At 38.9% G+C, this 20606-nt stretch overlaps 1 protein-coding gene across 7 annotated transcripts in view; it reads right to left on the bottom strand.

Annotated features, from left to right (window-relative positions):
• ENOX1 (ecto-NOX disulfide-thiol exchanger 1) overlaps positions 1–20606 on the bottom strand; it is a 365715-nt gene that overhangs the window by 72169 nt on the left and 272940 nt on the right. For all 7 annotated transcript variants that reach the window (XM_042867022.1, XM_042867020.1, XM_042867019.1 and 4 more), the window contains one exon: positions 11053–11265. In XM_042867022.1, the coding sequence (XP_042722956.1) occupies positions 11053–11265 (213 nt within the window). The remainder of the gene's footprint in view (positions 1–11052; positions 11266–20606) is intronic.

Here is a 20606-nt window from a genome sequence, read left to right as displayed (position 1 = left end):
CTGGTGATCACTGAATCCAATCCCTCTGCTAAAGCAAGGTTCCCTATAATAGTTTGCATGAGAAAATGCCCAAGTGGGTTTTGATTATCTCCAGAGAAAATGTCTCCACAACCTCTCTAGGCAGCCTGTTCCAATGGTCCAAAGTAGTTATTCCTCATGTTCATATGGAACTTCCTATGTTCCACTTTGTGCACATTGCCCCTTGGTTTGTCACTTGGCACTGCTGAAAAGAACCCAGCCCCATCCACTTGGCTCCTGCCCTTTATATATTTATAATCATTGGTAAGATTCTCCCTCAGCCTTCTTTTCTCCAGGCTGAACAGTCCCAGGTCTCTTAGCTTTTCATAATGGATATGTTCCAGTCTTCTAGCCATCTTTGTGGCCTCCTGCTGGACTCTTCCTAGGAGACCCCTTTCTTTCTTGAACTGAAGAGTCCAGGACTAGAGACAGTACTCCAGATGTGGCCTCACCAGGGCAAAGTAGAGGAGGAGGATCACCTCCCTCAAACTGCTGGCCACACTCATTTAATACACCTCAGGATACCACTGGCCTTCTTGTCCACAAGGACACGGTGCTGGCTCATGGCCAGTCCTGTTTTCCACCAGGATCTCCAGGTCCTTCTCTGCAGAGTTCCTTTCCAGCAGGTCAGCCCCAATCTTGTACTGATGCATGCAGTTATTCCTTCCTAGACATAGGACTCTACAATTGCCCTTATTGAACCTCACCCTGTTTCTTTCCACCCAACTGTCTGGTCTATCCAATAAATTATTTTTCACAGCGTGATAAGCAGATTTTCCCACTTAGATGATGGAAAATACCATAAGTGTTTATCCCATAACATAAATGATAATCTTTTGCCCTGTAAAAATATCTAACTTCAGTGTTAGTAGTGGTTCTTTTCTTTTCTTCTTTTTTTTTCAGCCAAGAAACACAGTGATGAAAAGTGAAAGAAGGAATAATACGGGGATAAGAAAAACTCAGTTTTTCAGGATTTATACTGAAACCTGCACTGTTCCTTACTTGAGGTTAAATATCAACAATTAATGGTTATAGGAAAGGGAAAATACTCCTTGAAAATAAAAATATATGCTCTGGTTAAATAGAGCCCAGTTTGCCTTGCAAGGTACTGCTAGAAATTCTGTCTACAAAATAAGCTTAGAAAATCTCTTAAGTTGTGAAATGTGGTTTAATTTACAGAAAAGAAACTGACAGCTTGATGTAATAGCAAGTGCTGGCACTGAGCCATGTGATAAATCACTTGCACTCAACAAGACCACTTCACCTCCATGTCACTTCTCAACAAACAGGAACCTGATGTTAGGCCAGCACAATCCAGGAGGGCAGGTGCAAATGTATTGTACCTGCTCTTTTAATGCCACCCTCTTAAATTACACAACGGATTTTATGGACCATGTGTTGACATCCAGAAAACAAGAGCAAATAAAAAGCAAAAAAACAACCCACACCATCACATATACAAGAAAGAAAAAAAATAAACAAAAAATCCCACATATACACACAAAAAAACTGGAAGTCTTACCAATTCAGAGGAAGATTAAGTCAATGCTACTTTCCTCATCACTTTGACAAGACTGTAAGCTTTCCCCAACCCTTCCCCAAAGTACTGCATTTAATTAGTTGTTCTTACTGTTGTTTTTGGTTTGCTGGACCTTTTTTTCAGTTCTCAGATTTAAAAATAGCAGAAGTAGGAACAACCATTTTTCCAAACTTATCCTCAAAAGAAAAAACCTCAAATACAAACAAACAAAACCCAACAAAACAAATACAAAAACAAACAAACAAAACCAAAACCAAAACAAAACAACAAAACAAACACCTTGAAATGAACTGAAGATAGTGAAGAACCGAGATGATGAGTGAAATCTAAGCAGATGCAACAAAGTGAAAGGACTCCCTCTAAGTGATAATTTGCTGGGGATCTTGCAGCTTACGATGCTCCCTGGAGATCAGGAGGGCTATATTTGTTTCAGGCATAATATGATTTCCTTTGCTGAAGCAAGTAAGCAGAACAAAAAAATAACAGTCTCACACATTTTTCTGTGGGAACATTTACTTCTCCATTTGCTGCTGTATCTTATGTTCCCCTGCCCACCATGAGTTTTCCCCCTTCTCTTTTTTTTGTTTACTGCCACCTTTTTCATCTAAAATGATTTTTGCTTCCTTTTGATGGACAATTCCATCTTTCCCTCCCACTCACTGTATCCCTTTCCCAAACTCCCATCATTTCCTGCCCCTCTAACATCTCTATCATCATCACAAATGACACCATTTGGGAAAAATCCAATGACTGGAAATAAAACAAGAGTAGTACCTACTGAAGGAAGTAAATATTTCAACCAAACGTAGTTGCATAGATTATTAACATTTTTATTTTCAAGGTTTCTTCATTCACTCATAAGTGGTCTAAACAATTTTAAATGTGCAAGTCCCTCTAACCCTACACAGTAAGACAGCTTAAGTACAAGTGCAGATTTCCATGGGAATCAAGAACATGCTTCTTTACTTTGAACCTTCCTATGTAACCTAAGAGATCCTACAGTATCCAGGTAAATGGGATGAATTGTTAAAATGGTGTCTTAGACACAAATCTCTTGGGAGAGAGAGCTTTTATTCTTCTGTAAAGCAGCATGCATATTTAATGGTCTACATGAAGAAAAAAAAAAGTGTTAAAAATAACAGGACAAGAGCTTTTGCTGAAATTCTGGCTGCACATAAATCGATACCAAGATTCCTATTGACTTCAGGTGGAGGGAAAGCTACACACAGTGGAAGAAACAAAGCAACCCAAGGAAAATGAAGCACAAAGGAAAAAGCTATCTGAAACACTACAGGTTGCAACCACAAAGGCTTACATTGCCAGAAAACGGTGAAGAATTATAAGAATGTGAGACAAAACAGAAACAGAGTCTTTCATGTCTATTCTCTGTCACAGCAGACGCATCCAAGATAGAAATGCTTTTCAGAACACGCGTACGCTAGACAGGAAATGGGAGGACAAATAAAGAAGAATAGAGATACCCAGCTGAGATTTACTGGACAAATTATCAGTATAGAAGCAAGCAAACAGCATGCCTACTAAATGAACTAATCAAAAAGTACTGGATGGGTTGTGGAGGTTATTTTGTACTTAATATTTTTTTTAGAAGTACACTAAAGTAGAATATAATAGTGGCAACTAATGACAGGAATGATTAATGTTTTTATTTATATTATAGTGGCACTCTATGACACCAACTGAGATCTGGGCTGCACTGTAAAAACACATTATATGACTCAATCTTTTTCACAAAGAGCCTAATGATGACCTAAAAATTGCATATAAAGTAAGCTCCTATTTTTGAATTAGTCACTGGCAAAAGGAAGAAAAAAAGACTGTAAGACTGAACAATTAAAGAGCATGAAAATCCATTTAAACATTGTTATTAATGCAGAGCAATTGAAAGAATACTCAGAAAACATGAATGCATATAAAAAGTCTGACTGCTAAGCGAGTTTTAACTAGAATGCTTATAATATCTGTAATGAAACCAGTTTCATTTATATTACTAAGAGAATATACTAAAGAGTTCAAAGATTATTGGCAAAAAAGAACTGTGATGCTGTATTTAAAGCAAATCTGATAAGATGGTAATTTTAGTAATCACCAATGTGTCAGTGAAAATGCTACCTTTTCAAAAGTAAGAGAGGAACTTTCGAAGTGAAATTAGGAAGAAAAACAAAACTTACTTATTCCAATCTCCTTTTGAGAAAATCTCAAAAAAGATTTTTAATATTTTTATTCCTTTTCTTTATATTAAAATTCAGATTATATCTCTGAATGCACTGATAATGTTAAAGCAGATTAAATCATATCCGGAGAGATATGAAAATGAACTGTCTAGAAGTAAGCATAATTTTATTAAATCTGTTCAGAATGCATCCACTCTCCATCATATTTGAAAAGTTGTGGCTGTCAGGCAAAGTCCCCGGTGACTGGAAAAAAAGAAATAACACTCCCATTTTTAAAAAACTGAGAAAGTAAGACCGGTGATCTACAGGCCAGCGAGCCTTGTGTCTGTGCCTGGGAAGATCATGGAGCTGATTTTCCAGGAAGATATACCAAGGCACACATGAGATGAGGAGGTGAACTGAGGCAGACAAGATGGCTTCAAAACGGGCAGATTTTGCTTGACCAATCTGATGGCCTTCTATGATGGATTGACAATGTCAGTAGAAAACGGAAGGGCAACTGATACTGGACTGCCTGGACTTCTAGAAGGCTTTTGGTATGGTCTTATACCACATCCTTATCTCTAAATTGCAAAAATATGGATTTGAAGGGTGGACTATTCAGTGGATAAATATTTAGCTGCATGGCCACAGACAGAGGGTTTTTGTTGGAGACCAGTCGTGAGTAGTGCCCAATAGGGTTCTGCCTTGGGACTGGTGCTTTTCATCTGTATGAACAGCTTAGACAATGGGATTGAGTGCACCCTCAGCAAGTCTGATTATGACACCAAGCTGAGTGGTACAGTTGATACGATAGAAGGAAGAGATGCCATCCAGAAGGACCCGGACAGGCTTGAAAAGTGGGCCCATGTGATTCTAATAAAGTTCAACAAGGCCCAATACAAGATGAACTTGGGGTTGGGGCAATCCTAGATATGTATACAGACTGGGAGAAGAACTTGAGAGCAGCCCAGCAGTGAAGGATTTAGGGGTTCTGGCGGATGAAAAGTTGGACATGAGTAAGTGGCGTACACTTGCAGCCTGGAAGGCCAGCAGTATCCTGACATGCATCAAAAGAGGGGTGGCCAGCAGGGAGTAGGGGAGGATTGATTTCTCTACTCTGCCTTCATGATGCCTCATCTGGAGTACTACATACAGGTCTGGAGTCCCCAGCACAAAAATAAAGATGTGGAGCTGTTGGAGTGGATCCAGAAAAGGACCAGAAAGATGATGAGAGGGCTGGAACACTTCTCCTATGCAGAAAGGCTGAGGGAGTTGGGCCTGCACAGCTTGAAGATGAGAAGGCTCCGGAGAAACCTCACTATGGTCTTCCAGTAATAAAGGGGTCTTTATAAAGCAGGAGGAAGATCGACTTTTTATATGGTCTGATAGTGATAGGACAAGGAGGAACAGTTTTAAACTAAAAGAGGGAAGATTTAGATTAGATGTTAGGAAGAAATTCTTTACTCAGAGAGCATGAGGCACTGGCACAGGCTGCCCAGAGAAGCTGTGGGTACCGTAACCCTGTAGGTACTCAAGGCCTGTCAGGATAGGGTCCTGGGCAGCCTGAGCGGGTGGGTGGCAACCCTGCCCATGTCAGGGAGTTGGAACTAGATGATCTTTAAGGTCTCTTCTAACCCAAGCCATTCTATTGCTTGATAATGTCTGGATGAGGAGCTATGAGATACAGTTTAGTAGCTTGTGGTAGCAACGGTAGCGTAAGGACAGTTGGACTAGATGATCTTGTGGGTCCTTTCTAGCCCTGTGATTCTGTGATTCTGTGATTCCATGATTTCCCATCAGAGTTATTTCTCTTTAAGTCCTTTTTTGTTTGTTTTATCAACTAGGAGAAATACATTGAATATTCTCAGTAATTTGATAAAATGTCAGAGCACTGTAATACACTGTTATGGTCATTCAGCAGAGAGGGCGGTGAGACTGGAGGTGCCAATCCTGATCTTTTCAAGGGGGAGAGAAACAGAGTTTTTCTCCTTGATTCTTCAAGAATAGCCCTACTGAGACAACACAAAGGTGTATTTAGCCTCACAAACCTGTCATGAATAAAAGCAGCAAGTTAAGTAGATAAATATAATTTCCCAATTTGAGGTTCCTTTGGTTTCAGAAACCAAACGCTGTGTATCTCTTTGCTGTTACCTCTATGTACATTTTACATAAAATGCATCAGCATAAGAAAGCAAACAAGATTACTGGCAGCAGAAAGAAGTGGTAGGCACTCCATATATTGAATTGTGGAGTGAAAATTAGTTTCTCTCGGTAGCAAGGTGGAAAGAATACCTACAAGATGGATAGGTATGGACTACATAGTTTAGACCTTAAGATCATTTTCAAAAAACAAAAGCACATAGAATTGTCATGAAATTCTGGTTGATGATGCTGTGCACTTATTTAGATGGTGCTTTTTAGTTGCTGTGAATGCCTCCTCACATCCTTCCTTATCCCTTTCAGGAAAGTGCAGTAGTGCATCTACATGACAATTGTTAGATTCAGAGAACCACACCGTGTCATTCTGATCACAGCTCCTTGCATAACTAGGATACCACTCACGTACACATGGACTTTTCCTCTGCTGGCTTGTGGGTTGTGTGACAAAGGTGCACCACTGGTATAATGAAAATTGCAGTACTTTTTCTGACCCTCTCAGTAGTCAGCTTGCTGTCCAGACAAAAGTAGTGACTCACTGAGATGCTTTTTCCTTCTCTTAAAAAGAATAAATAAAGGCGTTTTTATCCACTTATTCAAATCCTCATATTTTAAGATTATATAAGCTGCTCCAAACTACATGGCATTAATCCTTGATTACAATTATAGCCGTACCAAGAAAAAGATTTCAGTATTGTTTCAGTTAGTGGCAAAATTTGTTTTCAGTACAAATACTTCAGCAGTTCCAGTGAGAATTGCATCTTTTCTCTTAAAAAATGTACTTAACTTCGTAACAGTTTTTGTTTTTGTTATTATAATGACATAGTGTTTAGTAGCTGAACTGGAAAAAAAAGTGTTGTGTAGCTTGCCTATGAGGTCTGCTGCAAATATTAGGATGGCCTACTAGGGCATATTGGGCCAGTTGGAGTGATAGAGATTGCTACATTGAATTGCCACTGGATTTCCTAATGTCAAAAGTAGGGTTGTTATTTAGCCATTGTGAATAAAAGTTATGATGATGACCTTTAGACATGTCTAAGAGATTTAGAAGTCTACATCCTGTTTTCAAAAACTGCTTATTGAGAGTCAGTGAAGCAACTAATGCTTGCCAAGGTAGGATGAGAGCCTGCAGCATATCTCTTCTCCTTGATGCCAACTAATGCACAGAGGGATCCCAAGGTTTCTGGAAAGTGGCTTCCCTTTCCAGTGATCCCACATCCATCAAGAGGTAAGGACATATCTGTCATTAGTTACAGCACAATAAATACTGCAGCTGAAGGTCTATCACATGCCCTATGGGATGTCAACAATCCCTTTCAGGGCACCTTACCACTTGAAGTGGTCTTGGAAGGAGGGAGGCTTACGTACAGTTCTTTCACTAGCATTCAGGGTTTTTAAACATTACACAATAAAGATTGTTCTGACCATTAGGCACCAAAATTTGCTGAAGGCCTACTGAAATCTATCATAGGACAAAGATGTAATCTGGACAGGAAGCTCTTGGGGAGAAACTACCTTCCCACTCTTACTCCACAGCGCACAAAAGACAGTTTCATAGGCTCTGAAAGGGACTTGGTGTCTAAGAACCTGGAAGATTCATCCAATAGACTGACAAAAATTACCAAGTAGGAAGGTGTCATTAGCTGCTCAGTACTCAACCATGGAGAACTTCAGTTAATTACACCATTTGTCTATCTACCTGCATTTGGGGACACCCCCATCTCTTTGTCTAATTCTTGGGATACCAAATTTATATTTGAACGAGGGATTTGGCTCTTATTCACCAAGAGGTACTTTAAAAAATATTGTCTAGGGGCATTGCACAAAGTAGTTTGAAACCTCAGTAAGAAACAGATTAAATTTACAATGAAGGGATGAGAAACTCAGAGCAAAAAAACTGCAGCTTTGGTGTAGTCTGAAAAACAACCCAGTGCAGATGTCTCTAGGGCTTCCATTTCTTCCATTTCTCTTAAACATGAAGATCAACATCTACAAGCCTTAGGCTAAGAAAAGGTGGTTTGGGAGGAAATGAAAAGGAGATACATGGAAAGTCTGAGAGTAGTGTCACATGCAGTGGTGTTATGGAAGCAAAATGGAAGAATTTAGAAATGAAACCACAAAGACAGAACGATCCACATTTCAAGTACAGATTCAAATCTAGAAAAAATAGGTAACTTAATAAAAAGAAGAAGGTAATGAGCGTTTTTCTGTCTTGGTCCTTTAAATAACTGAAGAAGCATTACATGAAGGCTAAAACCCCCTGTAGAACTTAAATCAGAGGCTGTAGGTTGGTGGTATGAGAAAGGCAATACTTTATTTTGCTGATTATCCTGGAACAAATATCTTGGTTGGGTAATTAATCCATGTCCTGAACATTTGACCCAAATTTTTAGGGGTAATTCACTTAGGTAAACTTCTAAATACCTGCAAGCAGATGGTAGCAGGAATTTCAATACCTGTACTTCATTAGTGTCTGGGCCAATAAACTGAAATGTTCTGGTCACAGAAATCCTCAGTTTTATACTGAGACCCATATAGAGAGTACATGTGTTCCAAGTGAGTGCACTTCCAGTCCACTATTTCTTCTTCATTCCCCATAATACACATTGCTTCAATTCTGACATTTATAACTAACACGAGGATCTACCCTTCTGTATTAAGACTGTCTACTCCAAACTAAGCATGTAGAAGTTGGACATCTGGTGCTGGTTCCCTGTGAGTCCTCTATGGGGAGCACAGAATAAAAGGCATTGCCAAGGGATGATTCATCTCACTGGAAGAGTACTACCAGGTGGATCTGATGACTCATCATCTTGAAATACATATTTTTCTCTACTAGATGCACAAAAGGCCCAGAATGGTCAGTTCAGAGTTGGACATCTGACTTAGAACATGACACACTATTTTAAAAGTACTGTAATATCTGTGTCAAATGACTACAAAGCTGGAGCATTATGTTAGACTTTCAGATCCTACTGCAGAACAGCAGAGCTGATTTTAGTCACTCTGCAGAATTTAATAGAGCAGCCATCTATTTTGGACAATCATTATTTTCAGATTCATATTAAGTGATAGCTTAAGTGTAGCTCATTATATAGGGTTGTGGGAAAACAATAGAAAAAGAGGTATAAAAACATTCCTCAGATATTCAAATACAAGAAAATTCTTGAAAAAAGGAAGCTCATTTCACAGTCTCCATGTTTAGCAATCTTAGGCATATACATGGGTAAAGCAAAACATCATCCATCTGTTCATAGCAACTTTGCAGAGAATTTTGATAAGACATTAATGCTAATAATGGCCAATGTTTATGATGCTTATAAAATAACCAATGTGAAGCATCTGCAAAGCTCATAAAATTTGTTCTTATAAAATCCATGGCATGTAACACCTTTCTCTGAGCCTGTGCTTTTGCTGACCTTGTCCTCACAGGCCAGATCTGCCAGAAATTCTTCTTCCAGGCCATTGCTGTGACTGCGTCACTCTGAGAATCATGTTTTGAAGCCAGACCTATTTCTGTTTCTGTACACTGAACATTCAGCACATTACAGGAACAAACCAGATAGCCAAACTGCAAGTTCCCACCTGAAACTACAGGGATCTCCATTTCCAAGTGACAGATGTTCCACAACAGTTGGTGACAAACGAGCTAATTTAGACAGATTTAACTAACGTTCAGCCTGCTGACAATGGGGGATTATTCTGAATGCAAGCTAAAGAAGGTGTTTCTGAATACTAGGTCTGGCTGTTGCACACAGAAATGCAGAGGCCCTGATGTGAATTGAACAGCATGGCCATGCATGGTGCCTGTGTCTTATCTCCTCACACTGTCTTTCAGTAGCTGAGATAGAGGACATTGACTAGCAAATTACTGAGCAAATTAGCTGTTTTTAAAAATTTACTCACTGAACATATGTCCACAGAAATCAAGTGCCTTTGTCCCATATTCTTCCTCCCTAAGTTCAGGAGTCTAAACTCTTTAGGTTGGGAGACAACACTCTCTGTCATCTAGGCAAAAAAGGGTTTTCCTAATTGAGGAAGCTTGGGCAAGACCATCTAAACTTCTGCCCTTGGCCATAACTTTTGGGGGAACCAAGGGACCAGAAAAATAGTGCGGAAAAGCTTTTAGGGTTTATGTATTTATAGAAAGACGAGATTTATGTATTTATAGAAAGATTCAGAAATTGCAATGCTTCAACTCTGTTGTTCTCCATCTGGTAAATTCTCTCAGTTTATGTTATTAATTTCCATACTAGTTCCAGTCTCCACTTGAGTATCTTTAAGCTTCTTGCTTGAGCAGCATCATGTAATTTCACAATGTGGCAGTTAGATGAAGGAGATGGACCCAAAGATATTGTAGAGACAAGTTAAAAACAGCAACAATTAAATTTCTTTTTCTTGCCTTTTTTAAAATTTTTTTTTTTTTTTTTTTCTTTTTTCTCTTTCTTCTATCTCTTCTTTTTATTCTATCCCTTTGAAGAACACTTTTAGGCAAGTATCCTGATTGCTTTTTTATGAAGGAATCCCATTAAGGCAACTTCATTGATTATATTTCTGTTCTAAGGAAATAGCTGCCAGCACTAAATATTTAAGACCGTTTATCTGCCAAATTAATACTGGCATTGTATCAGCTGAGTAGTCCTGATGCCAGAAGCAGCACAGCAAATTCTTCTACTGTGGGAGCGGCCTGGTACACTGTGAATATATCCTTAAAGTTGCTGAATCCTATTGCCTTTTCCCTAAATCCAGGCTAAAAATATAACCTAATTGTCCTCTATTCTGTAACTGGCCTAGTTAACTAGCTGCATCTCACAGGTTACAAATCACTTCACAAAGGCACAGTCTTTTTTTAGAGCAGTAAGGCTTCTGTCTGGTTTGTTCCTGAAGTGTTAGGTCTACGTAACTGTAGACATTATGCATAGAGCACGTTTTTGTCTGTTAATAAAAGAACTACTGAAACTTTGCTCACCTTGAGAAATAAGCTCTTAGGAATGGTCCTTGTTCCTCCAAATTGCCATAGAGTATGAAATAGGATATGAAGTAGAATATGACTGCATTGCAACTACTTACCCCCAAGCAAACAAACAAACAAACAAACAAAAAAACCACTACCACCACCACCACCATCACTACAACACCACTGGACAAAAAGAAGTTACTTACATTGAGTCAGGATCCCTGTTAAGGCATTTTTAAAACTCTCCTTGGCTTGCTCCATCTCTTGCTCATGAGCGGCCTTTTCGTTCATGAGACGGCGAACGTGGCTGTTTGCAGACTGCACCATTGAATAGAACTGGTTTGCAGAGCGACGATTCACCTCGCCTCGCTCAATCCAGGTTAGCAGCACTGTGATGGCCTCTGAAAACTTGCTATCATCTAGAACAATCAAAGCACAGGTTTTAAACTGCAAGTATAAATACCCTTCCAAGGACATGCTTTCTGCTCTGTGTTGCTTTAAAATCACTATAAATCATGCTCGTGGTACACCATTTGGTGCAACTTTTGGGTCCCTTGTTCTATCAGATGAAGGAAGCAAGCTCTACCCTATGTAGCTCCAGAAATCTGCCATCAGGACCTGTTTTCTGCTCATTTTAATAGCCTTCTCACAGTAAAAAGCAGCCTCCACCCTCCACGGCTTGACTCCTCTCTTTTGCAACAGCTCTCTTAAGCTGTTCAGCAATTTGAAATGACCTTAGAGTAGAGTGAGACATTTATGTTACCAGATCCACTGAAGAAATGAAATTTGTCCTCATTAATCAGCGTGGTCAAATGCTCAGTCTGGGAGCTTGTGCTCAGCCCTACTTTTGTCAACAGATTTCACTAACATCACATTCTTAATTAATGAACAATAACTAATCTGAACAATTCCTGCTTGAAGCACTGATTAATTACAAGGAACTGCTCTGAACAGATGATGCATCTGTATTTGTTTTGTATTTTGTGTTTGTCTGCGTTTCATGTAAAATATTTTTCTTAAAGCAGTCCAAATGAATCCAGACACATACGTGGAGTACTTCTTTTGGATTACCATTCAGGTAGATGAAGTTATATGTCTCTGCAAGAAGATCAAGAAAACCTAGTGGTTAGATTTCATGCACTCTCTCCCCAAGTAATCTTATTTCCTCTGACAGTGCTCTCAGCTTTGTCAGAAGACTCTTAACGTGGCATCCATTACACTTCCGGCTTCATCGAGGTTAAGAAGACACATTTCTTTTTAAGTTCAATTTAGGCTGAACTGCAAGAAAATGTTATTACAACAAAGTGTCTTCCTGTGGAAGCATTTCTGTGCAATTTGATCTTGCTTTTTCCATAGATTTTTATTCTATAAAACTTCAATTTCCCAATAAATCATTTTAAACAGCTCATCTGGTCCTTGCTGTTTAGATTTCTTCATGCATTTTACATGGCAGGTATACTTTTCTGAAAGAAAAAGCATGCTGTTATGGTATAGAGAAGTAGCGTGATTATAACCAAACGACAATTAAAATGAAAACTAGAAGATATTAAGACCAGCCAAAAGACATTTAAAATGAAAATTGGACAATATTAAAACCTACGAAAAGACATTTAAAATGAAAATTGGAAGATATTAAAACCGACCAACTGTGTTGGAGGATACAGAAATGTGGAACATTGTAGGACTCTGCATTCTATGTGCAAAGAATAATGAAATACTAATACTCGAGTGATGATTTGGGCTTTTATTCTCAATCAGCAATCACTGCCCTAAAAGGCAAGGAGCCTGAAGTGCAGAGAGGACAAGTGACACGCTCTGCGCCCACAGCTCTGCAAAGAATAGATTTTACATTGCCTGATCTTTAGCATCTTATTAACTAAAACATGCTTTCAGCTACAGCAATGGGATTTGCTTGCCACAGCTGGATAGGCATGTTCACTCAAGATGCCTGAAAAAAACCCCTGCAAAATAAGAGCATCATAACATCCTATCTCTGCATGATGTCTTTTTATGCTAACATGATTAATCGTCATCATCATTCATTAAATAATTGTCTGTGAGAAGGAAAAGACAGTCAGGTATCTTTATTTTCCATATTGTTCCCTTTCATTACTCTCCACTTCCTAGTTTTTCTGGCTGCAAACAAGGCAGGTATGTATTAATAGTCCCTGATGAGTGAATTAGCTGAATACAGGCCTCAAAAAAAAAAAAAAAAAAGATATAAATGAAACTTGTGCAAAGCCTCTTTACGCAAACAAGCAAAAAATCTTTAAACTTGGATAACATCTTCAGCCTGCTGAAATGCATTGGAATTGCATGTCACAGATCCAGTATAGCCAAGAACTCATTCCTAGAACATAATGTTTATTGTAATTACAATAGTCAATAAAAAGAACCTGTAAGGGCTGTGGGGAATGCTAGTATGCAATTTCTAACAATCTGTGGAGTCAGGTCATTCTGAGGATGTTAACACTGAGGATGTGGCTGGCCGTGAGAAGAGAATAATGACACAAATCTTCTTTTCTCTTGTAGACATCATTATCTGTTTCATTCCGTGTAATTTATCACCCAACACCTAAGTACCATTATGAATAAATTATCCTGTTCTATCTAGGTCAAAACACAAACAACAAAGTTGGGACTACCTCTGAAGAAGTACACCAGTGATGAAACAGTGTGCACAACTGGGCAAAAATGCTTCATGGAGCTGCATCAGGAAAATCAGATCCACAGAGCCATTTTCCCTTTTTCTTACTTTAATCTCTCCACAGTACATGGCCTCATGTTGTTTTGCTTCAGAATCTGCATGAAATGAAAACACTACTCCTTTTGTTTTGTTTTCATCGGGAACAGTTGGTATGTACAAGAGATGTTCTTAAACATGCCATCCGTCTGTCAGATAGATTCAACCCATTTAAAAGGACATGCTGAAAGCCTGTTTTAACTTACTATCCTGCCAGAGAGCTGCAGAGGTCTGTGGGCCTGTTACAGTTAATTCATGGCTATGTACTATCAGGAATAAAAAACTAGCAATGGTAAACATCAGAATCTTCATTGATTACATAATTAGAAGATGCATTAAAAAATGCCAGAGGGTAATATATTCACAACAGGAGCACATTAGTCAGTAAAATCTTTTCTCTACTGATTCAAAATTTCCTTATTTTACCTTCTAGAAATAGAGAAGTTTGAAGTATTTTTCTATTCCAAACCCAAATGCTCAGTGGCTGGCACAAGGTAACTCACCATGAATTAATTTTCTTCATCCAGAATGCGGTGACTCTTTCTGAGCAATCAGAGATTCACTTGGAAAATCAGATTTTTATACCGGATTGTTCATTTATATTTTATTTAGTAGATAAATAGCAGAAGAAATACAGCAATGGAATCTAATTTAAGCAGAGCATGAACTGTCATGATTGCAGCCATTCATTAAAAAAATAAAACAAACCTCCTAATTCTTTTCAAAATTATTCCCTTGAGGTAAGATGCACATAAATATACACTGTTTAAAAACATACTCTTAAAATAAATTCCTTTATGTAAGACATGCTTTTATATGTAATTGTTCCTTAAAAATGAGTACACGGTGGATTATTTCTTGCACTTAAATCTTTTCTCCTCCAAATTAGAGCATGCTTTAAGAAAGTAAGGTAGAAACCATCTCCTTCATGTCAGTCTCTGAGTTTGTAGCCCAAGGCTCCTTGCACAGTTAATGGAAAGAAATTGACATTTCCTGGGCATCAGTTATCCTCCAGCTGTCTACTTGAAGGTCAGGTGAACTGAGCCCCAAAAGTGCATGCTTTCCTCAATCAGCTGCAAAAGGAGCCTGAGGTGACCTGCTCAAATACAGCCATCTCTGCAAGAGTCATCAACATTTGGTCCAAGGAATTCCAACTATTATACAAGCACAGCAGCTGCAGAACACCTACACAGCATTTGTGTATGTGTGTTGGGTTTTCGAGTTACACTGTAAGCTGTGATGCATGCTGTGTCTTTTCATATACCCATCTACTGAGGACGGCTGGCTGGGTGTCTGTCACTAGAGACTTCCAGGTGCTGCTAGACTCAATCACATGCCTCTAGAGATAAGATATTTCAAATTCCTCTTATGTCAACTGAAGATATTTGGCACTTAAATCCTAGCTCACAACTTAGATGCAATGCAATATAAAGAAAAGAAAATGCATCCCTAGAGCTGTCTGGGAAATTGTCATAGGGGATATTTATATATAAAGAGGAACAATTTATTGACAAATGTTTTGCATTTTTCTGCCCACAATTTGACCACCTGAAAGCAACCCCAAATGACATCATATTCCTTATAGAAAAAAGCTATGACATGAATTGCTAACAAATAGCAAATTGGGAAAAAGCATTGGAAACAATGATGTTACTCTCAGTTTATGGAGTTTCCCTGGTGTAAGGACAGAACTCAGTTCATAGTAATCAGAAATGCTGTGACTCTCAATGTTGAGCACATCCATAATGTGCTTTCACTACAGAGATTATGGTTTCTAAGGCCTTAGCCAATAGACAGGCTAGTCCATCACTCTGAAACTACTCAACCAATCTTAATATTTTTACATGCATAAATATATCTCAAATATATCCAGCTTTATGTTTTTGAACTTTGAGAGTAACATTATACGCTGAATTTTTACTTAGGGCAACGCCAAACACTAGGGCTCCAATTTCTTTTAGCTTTGTTAGTACCACAGAATCTTTTGAGTTGGAAGAGACTTTTAAAAGTCCCCTGCAATGAACAGGGACACCTACAGCTAAATCAGGTTTCTCAGAGCCCCATCCAGCCTGACCTTTGGTGTTTCCAGAGACAGTGAGGGCATCTACCACCTTCCTGGGCAACCTGTGCCAGTGCCTCATCACCTTTTCTATAAAAAGCTTTTTCCTTATACACAATCTAAATCTCCCTTTTTTTAGTCTGAAACAATTTTGCCCTGTCCTATTACAACAGCCCTGCTAAAAAGTCTGTCCCTTTCTTTCTTACAGCCCTCCTTTAGATACTGAAAAGCTGCTCTCAGGTCTCCCTCAGAGCCTTCTCTTCTCCAGGCTGAACAGCCTCAGCTCTCTCAGCCTGTCCTCATAGGAGAGGTGTTTCATCCTTTGGATTATTTTGGTGGCCCTTCTCTTGATGCACTCCAACAGGTCCATGTCTCTCCTGTTCTGAGAACTTCACATCTGGATATGTTCCCATCCTGGAGCTGCCCATCTCATCACAGCCCACTGCCAGAATTTCAAACTGAGCCCAGTCCTGCTATCACAAAAAGGGACAGAGGCGAGCCAGGAGACTCCTTCACTCCATATAACTGCATGGGAAGATGTCTGACCAAGGCTAGTCTGACTTCTTTTGTTGGCCTATAACTAAGACTTCTCAATGGCAAGTGATGAATTCAAAATAGAAAACGATAAATCCCAGTGGGTGGCTGAAGTGGGTGAATCAGGTCAGAGAAAAGGTGCAGTAAAGCCATTCATCGGCAAGTCCAACCAGATCCTCTGTACACCAGGAGCAACGTGCTTCTCAGACACAACGCCAACTTATTTTTCTCTTGGCTTAAAAGCTTCTCCTGCACTGACCTAGAAACACAACTCTCCAGTCTGCTACCTCACTTTCTTTATTTTTTTTTTTCTTCCCTGCTCAAATACTTTATATAACTGTGTCATGCACCACACATATCAGTCTGGTACTTTTGAGATTAATAACATTTTTAACCCAATGGCACTGTATAATAAGTGAGAATCTGGGAATACAAATTCTTACTGCCAAAGGGTTATTTTAAAGAAAGATTAATCATCCACCTTACTATATCTTAAATAGCCTTAACTGTATGCTTTTCCTGAGAAACACTTGCTGTTATATAATAAATGACTAGCTAAATTGATAAAAATATACATTTACTAAAAGATATCTTAAAAAAAAAAATAAAAATCACTTGCCCCTGCATCATCAAATTCCTTCTTCCAAATTCAGTCAGAGAAGATTCTTCCATAGGTGGGTTTTGCATGAGACACAGTGATCCATTATCTTATCCTGCAGATGCCATTATTGCCAATAAGAAGTAATTATGAAGGTACTGAGTTTCCTTCCTACTTCTGAAAAATCACATTGCAAACTTTCAGATCAGCAAGCTGCAATTTGCCAGTTCATAGTAATTAACTCAAGCAATTTTGCAGTGCTGCACATTTAATCAAGTGGGTTCGTACAAAAACCTTAACATTTGCATTGATACAATATAGATTAGGTGGGGGAGAGTGATTTTGGTAATACACTTAATAGTGAATGCATTTCTTCTGGGCTGATGGAGTAAGGTGCCCAGGGAAGTGGGTTATCAGGGCAGTGACAGCTGAACACACCTTTCACTCCTTTGCCAGTGAGAGAACCAGCCTTGCAACATGCGTGCTCACAGCCCCTGCGTGAGGCACTTGGAGCCAGATGTACAGTGCCACAGCAGATGTCAGCAGCATATGGAAGAAGGAAGAAGAAGATGATGATCTAAAAAATGAGGAGGCTACGCAAACAGATCTGATGCTAAAGGCTCAGAGCGTGTCTATTGTAGGTCTCTGCCTTGATATACCACTGATAAAAAAAAAGATTGTGCTAAAAAAAGGCCCATAGCCTTTCAGCAGTAATTAAACCTGGAACACGTTGGATTTGTTAGGAGGAGCTTTGCCTCCCCCCACACTCGCCTGGCACTGAGCTACACCCTGTGGTGTTGTGTGAGAGCTGCCCCTGTGGATAAATCACTGTCGGTAGCGCTGCCCAAATCTGGCTCTAAAGTAGAGCCCAAGAACAACAGCAGCACAGTTCTCCTCTCAGGGAAACCTCCCATTTCCCAAGCAATTAAATGCTGTTTATGTTTCAAACGATGTGCATGGGCTGAGATTGTCAGGCTTGATGTTACCTGAATCTTGCACAAGATGCATCCCCAGTTAGTTCACTCTACTGTAACTGCCATCTATTTATTTAAATTTCCAATCTGTTCTCTCTTCAGGGGATAATACAGTGCCTGGCAAAGCAGCAGCTTCTCAATTTTTCAAATTATATATTTTTTTAAATGGAGATCCACATGAATAACTTTCCTGTGCTCATAAAGAGACAGTGTACTTAAAAGGGAGGTAAATACCTGAGTACTGTACATGACTTGTAGGTACTTCTCTTTTTCTCAAAATGTTTAAAAATGTATATTGAGATATGAAGAGATGTCTATACTAGATGGTGGAACTATTTAACTACCTGCAGCAAATAAGACAGATTTTGTGGTAGTATTTTGAAGGAATACTTTTGAAGGCAAAAAGTGATTTCAGAAGATGATTGAGATACGCTCGAATTAAGAATACCAAAATGTTTAAAACTCGGCATGGAAACACAAATGTCATAAGCACACAGAAAAAATGACTTTTTTTCCCCCAAACCACAGCATTTCATTTGAAGATGAAAGGTTCACCTATCTCTGGTTGTGTGATGCTCTGGATGACACGTTCCTCTGCCATTTATAAAGCATCCAGGAAAACAGATGACAAAGTATACAAATTTGATCCCAAATATCTACTGCCACATCTCACTGTGTAGTAATAACACAGCGTAACTCGTGAATCAAAATCTGAAACATGCAGAAAACAAGAAAGCTGCAACAAAGCAGGAGAAAAGAGGGTTGCATTTTTGTAATGTAAGAACAAAAGACGTCATATTTTGCTGGCTTTGTTGGCATGGAAAGGACTGTTCTCAAAGGCCTTCAAAGGTAGATAATTGCTATTTACAGTAACATTTCACTGTAAAATACTTCAGTTTACCAGACTTCACATTGTGAAATTCTTGAGATAATTCATTAAAGAAACACAGACTTATATCCAAGCCTGGAGGGTCTCAGGAAGTGAGGTAGAACTTTCATTAGTCTGAGTTACACTTACTTTTAACTTATTCCTTGGCAATCATATGATAGTCCATTGAAACTACTTGCAATCCCGTGTTATATTTTGGAATATTTAACTCAAAAGGCAAAGTTGAAGAGCACCTTTTGAAAAAGTCAAAATTTCCTTTGCATTTTAAACAACTGGTGCTATTTTATTTATTTATTTATTTATTTTTTCTCCTTCAAGTCCATTTTAGTTTAAAAGTTAAAAAAAAAAAAAAAAATCCACAAAACCTAGCAAAAAATAACTTCTCATGCAAAATATAGCAGTTTTATTTTCCTAACTAGCTTGCGAACATGAAATGAATGGCATAGACTTAGAACTAATAAGCACAGCCCTGGTATGAACAGGAGCTTCCTCATGTTACCTACCTACTCTGACTGCTGGAGCTCATTTCATTCATACAATCCAGGTTCAGTTTTCTTTTGCCTTCTTGTGCTAAATCTGCTGTGACTAATGAAGAAAGCTTGCAAACATTGTCTGGGAGTGCATTAAACACATTTAAATAAAATATTTTGTGACAAGTCATCGTCCCAATGCAGTAAATGTCCTCTTTCTATGAACTATCATCTCCTTGGCTTCTCCCTCTTTTGGCTCTGGCGGTGACCAACAGAGAACATAACTCACAAATTATCAATGCAGAGCAGCTCAAAAAGCATTTAATCAATGAGAGTTAGTAGTGTGGGCCTAAATTTTTAGAGCTACTGGCTCAGATTCATGAGACCTATCCCCAAAATGCTGGCGATATATCACTGCCACATAGTGAAAAGTGGCAATGGCAAAATGTAATAGGTGGATAGGGAAATAAACAGCACTGTATACATTTAGAGAGAAGAAAAGTGAATATACTCTTGGCTATAAGCTACAGAGAAAATGTTCTCACTGCCATCAAGGAAATAGTTATGAAGGATTGCATTTGCAGGACCCTGAAGACCTTAGTGGAGGAAGAAGAAAAAAAAAGAAACAGAAAAGTAAAAATATTGCCATTAAACATCACAGTCTGACGCAGTTTAAAATGGGAAGCAGTGATGAATTGTACTGACTCACAGTCTTTATTATTAGTTTCAACAAATTATCCAACAAAAAATAAAGCAAGTGTTCAAACCAAGTTCTTTCCACAAATGAAGGGATACGGGATAGTCCGCAGACAGCAGATAGTAAGTCATAACCCCTCAGGCTTTTGCAGATGTGCATGGCCTCACATGCAATGGATGTATCCCACCTCCCAGTCCCAGTCACCAGGAAGTGTATTTTGAGAATCCAGCTGCTACTTCGTTGAAGCTTCATGCTTGTAGAGACTAACGGTGAAATTTTATAATGAACTTCTGTTTCCATTGAGCATAAAAGAGCCCTCTCCACCCTATCACCCACTTGTCTCCACGGCAGTGACTGCCATAGCAGGTGGCTTTAGCACATGAAATATAGAGGAATATGCTGGCAATACTAAGGTGAGAACTTCCAGCCAAGTCTGGTATGCAAAAACAATGACTTCTTTAAGTCTGGTTCTGCAGTTTGTGGAAGGTGAAAAAAGATACTGTCACTTCTGCTACAGAACCAATAAATATCTAAAGATTACAACGGGAGACTGTCTGATAAGTCTAGTTCATCTCAGCTCACTGTTACATTTCTTTGCCATCAAGAATTTCCAAGGTTATTTTGACAACAAAACTTCCTTGGACTCAGACCAAGTTGTCTACATCTGTGATTGCAGAGCAGTGTCTTGGGATGACAGATGTTCAGCTATTTGGCATGCTTTTCAGCTAGTGTTGCTCGGTGAAGTTCTGGAGGCACTGCAGGAGCTGAAACCAGCACTTTGAGGACCTGCAGCTCT

Source organism: Lagopus leucura, unplaced genomic scaffold, assembly GCF_019238085.1.
Source record: "Lagopus leucura isolate 7727_CA_CO unplaced genomic scaffold, USGS_WTPT01 Super-Scaffold_100001, whole genome shotgun sequence".
Lineage (NCBI taxonomy): Eukaryota > Metazoa > Chordata > Aves > Galliformes > Phasianidae > Lagopus > Lagopus leucura.
This window is presented reverse-complemented; position numbering and strand designations above follow the sequence as displayed.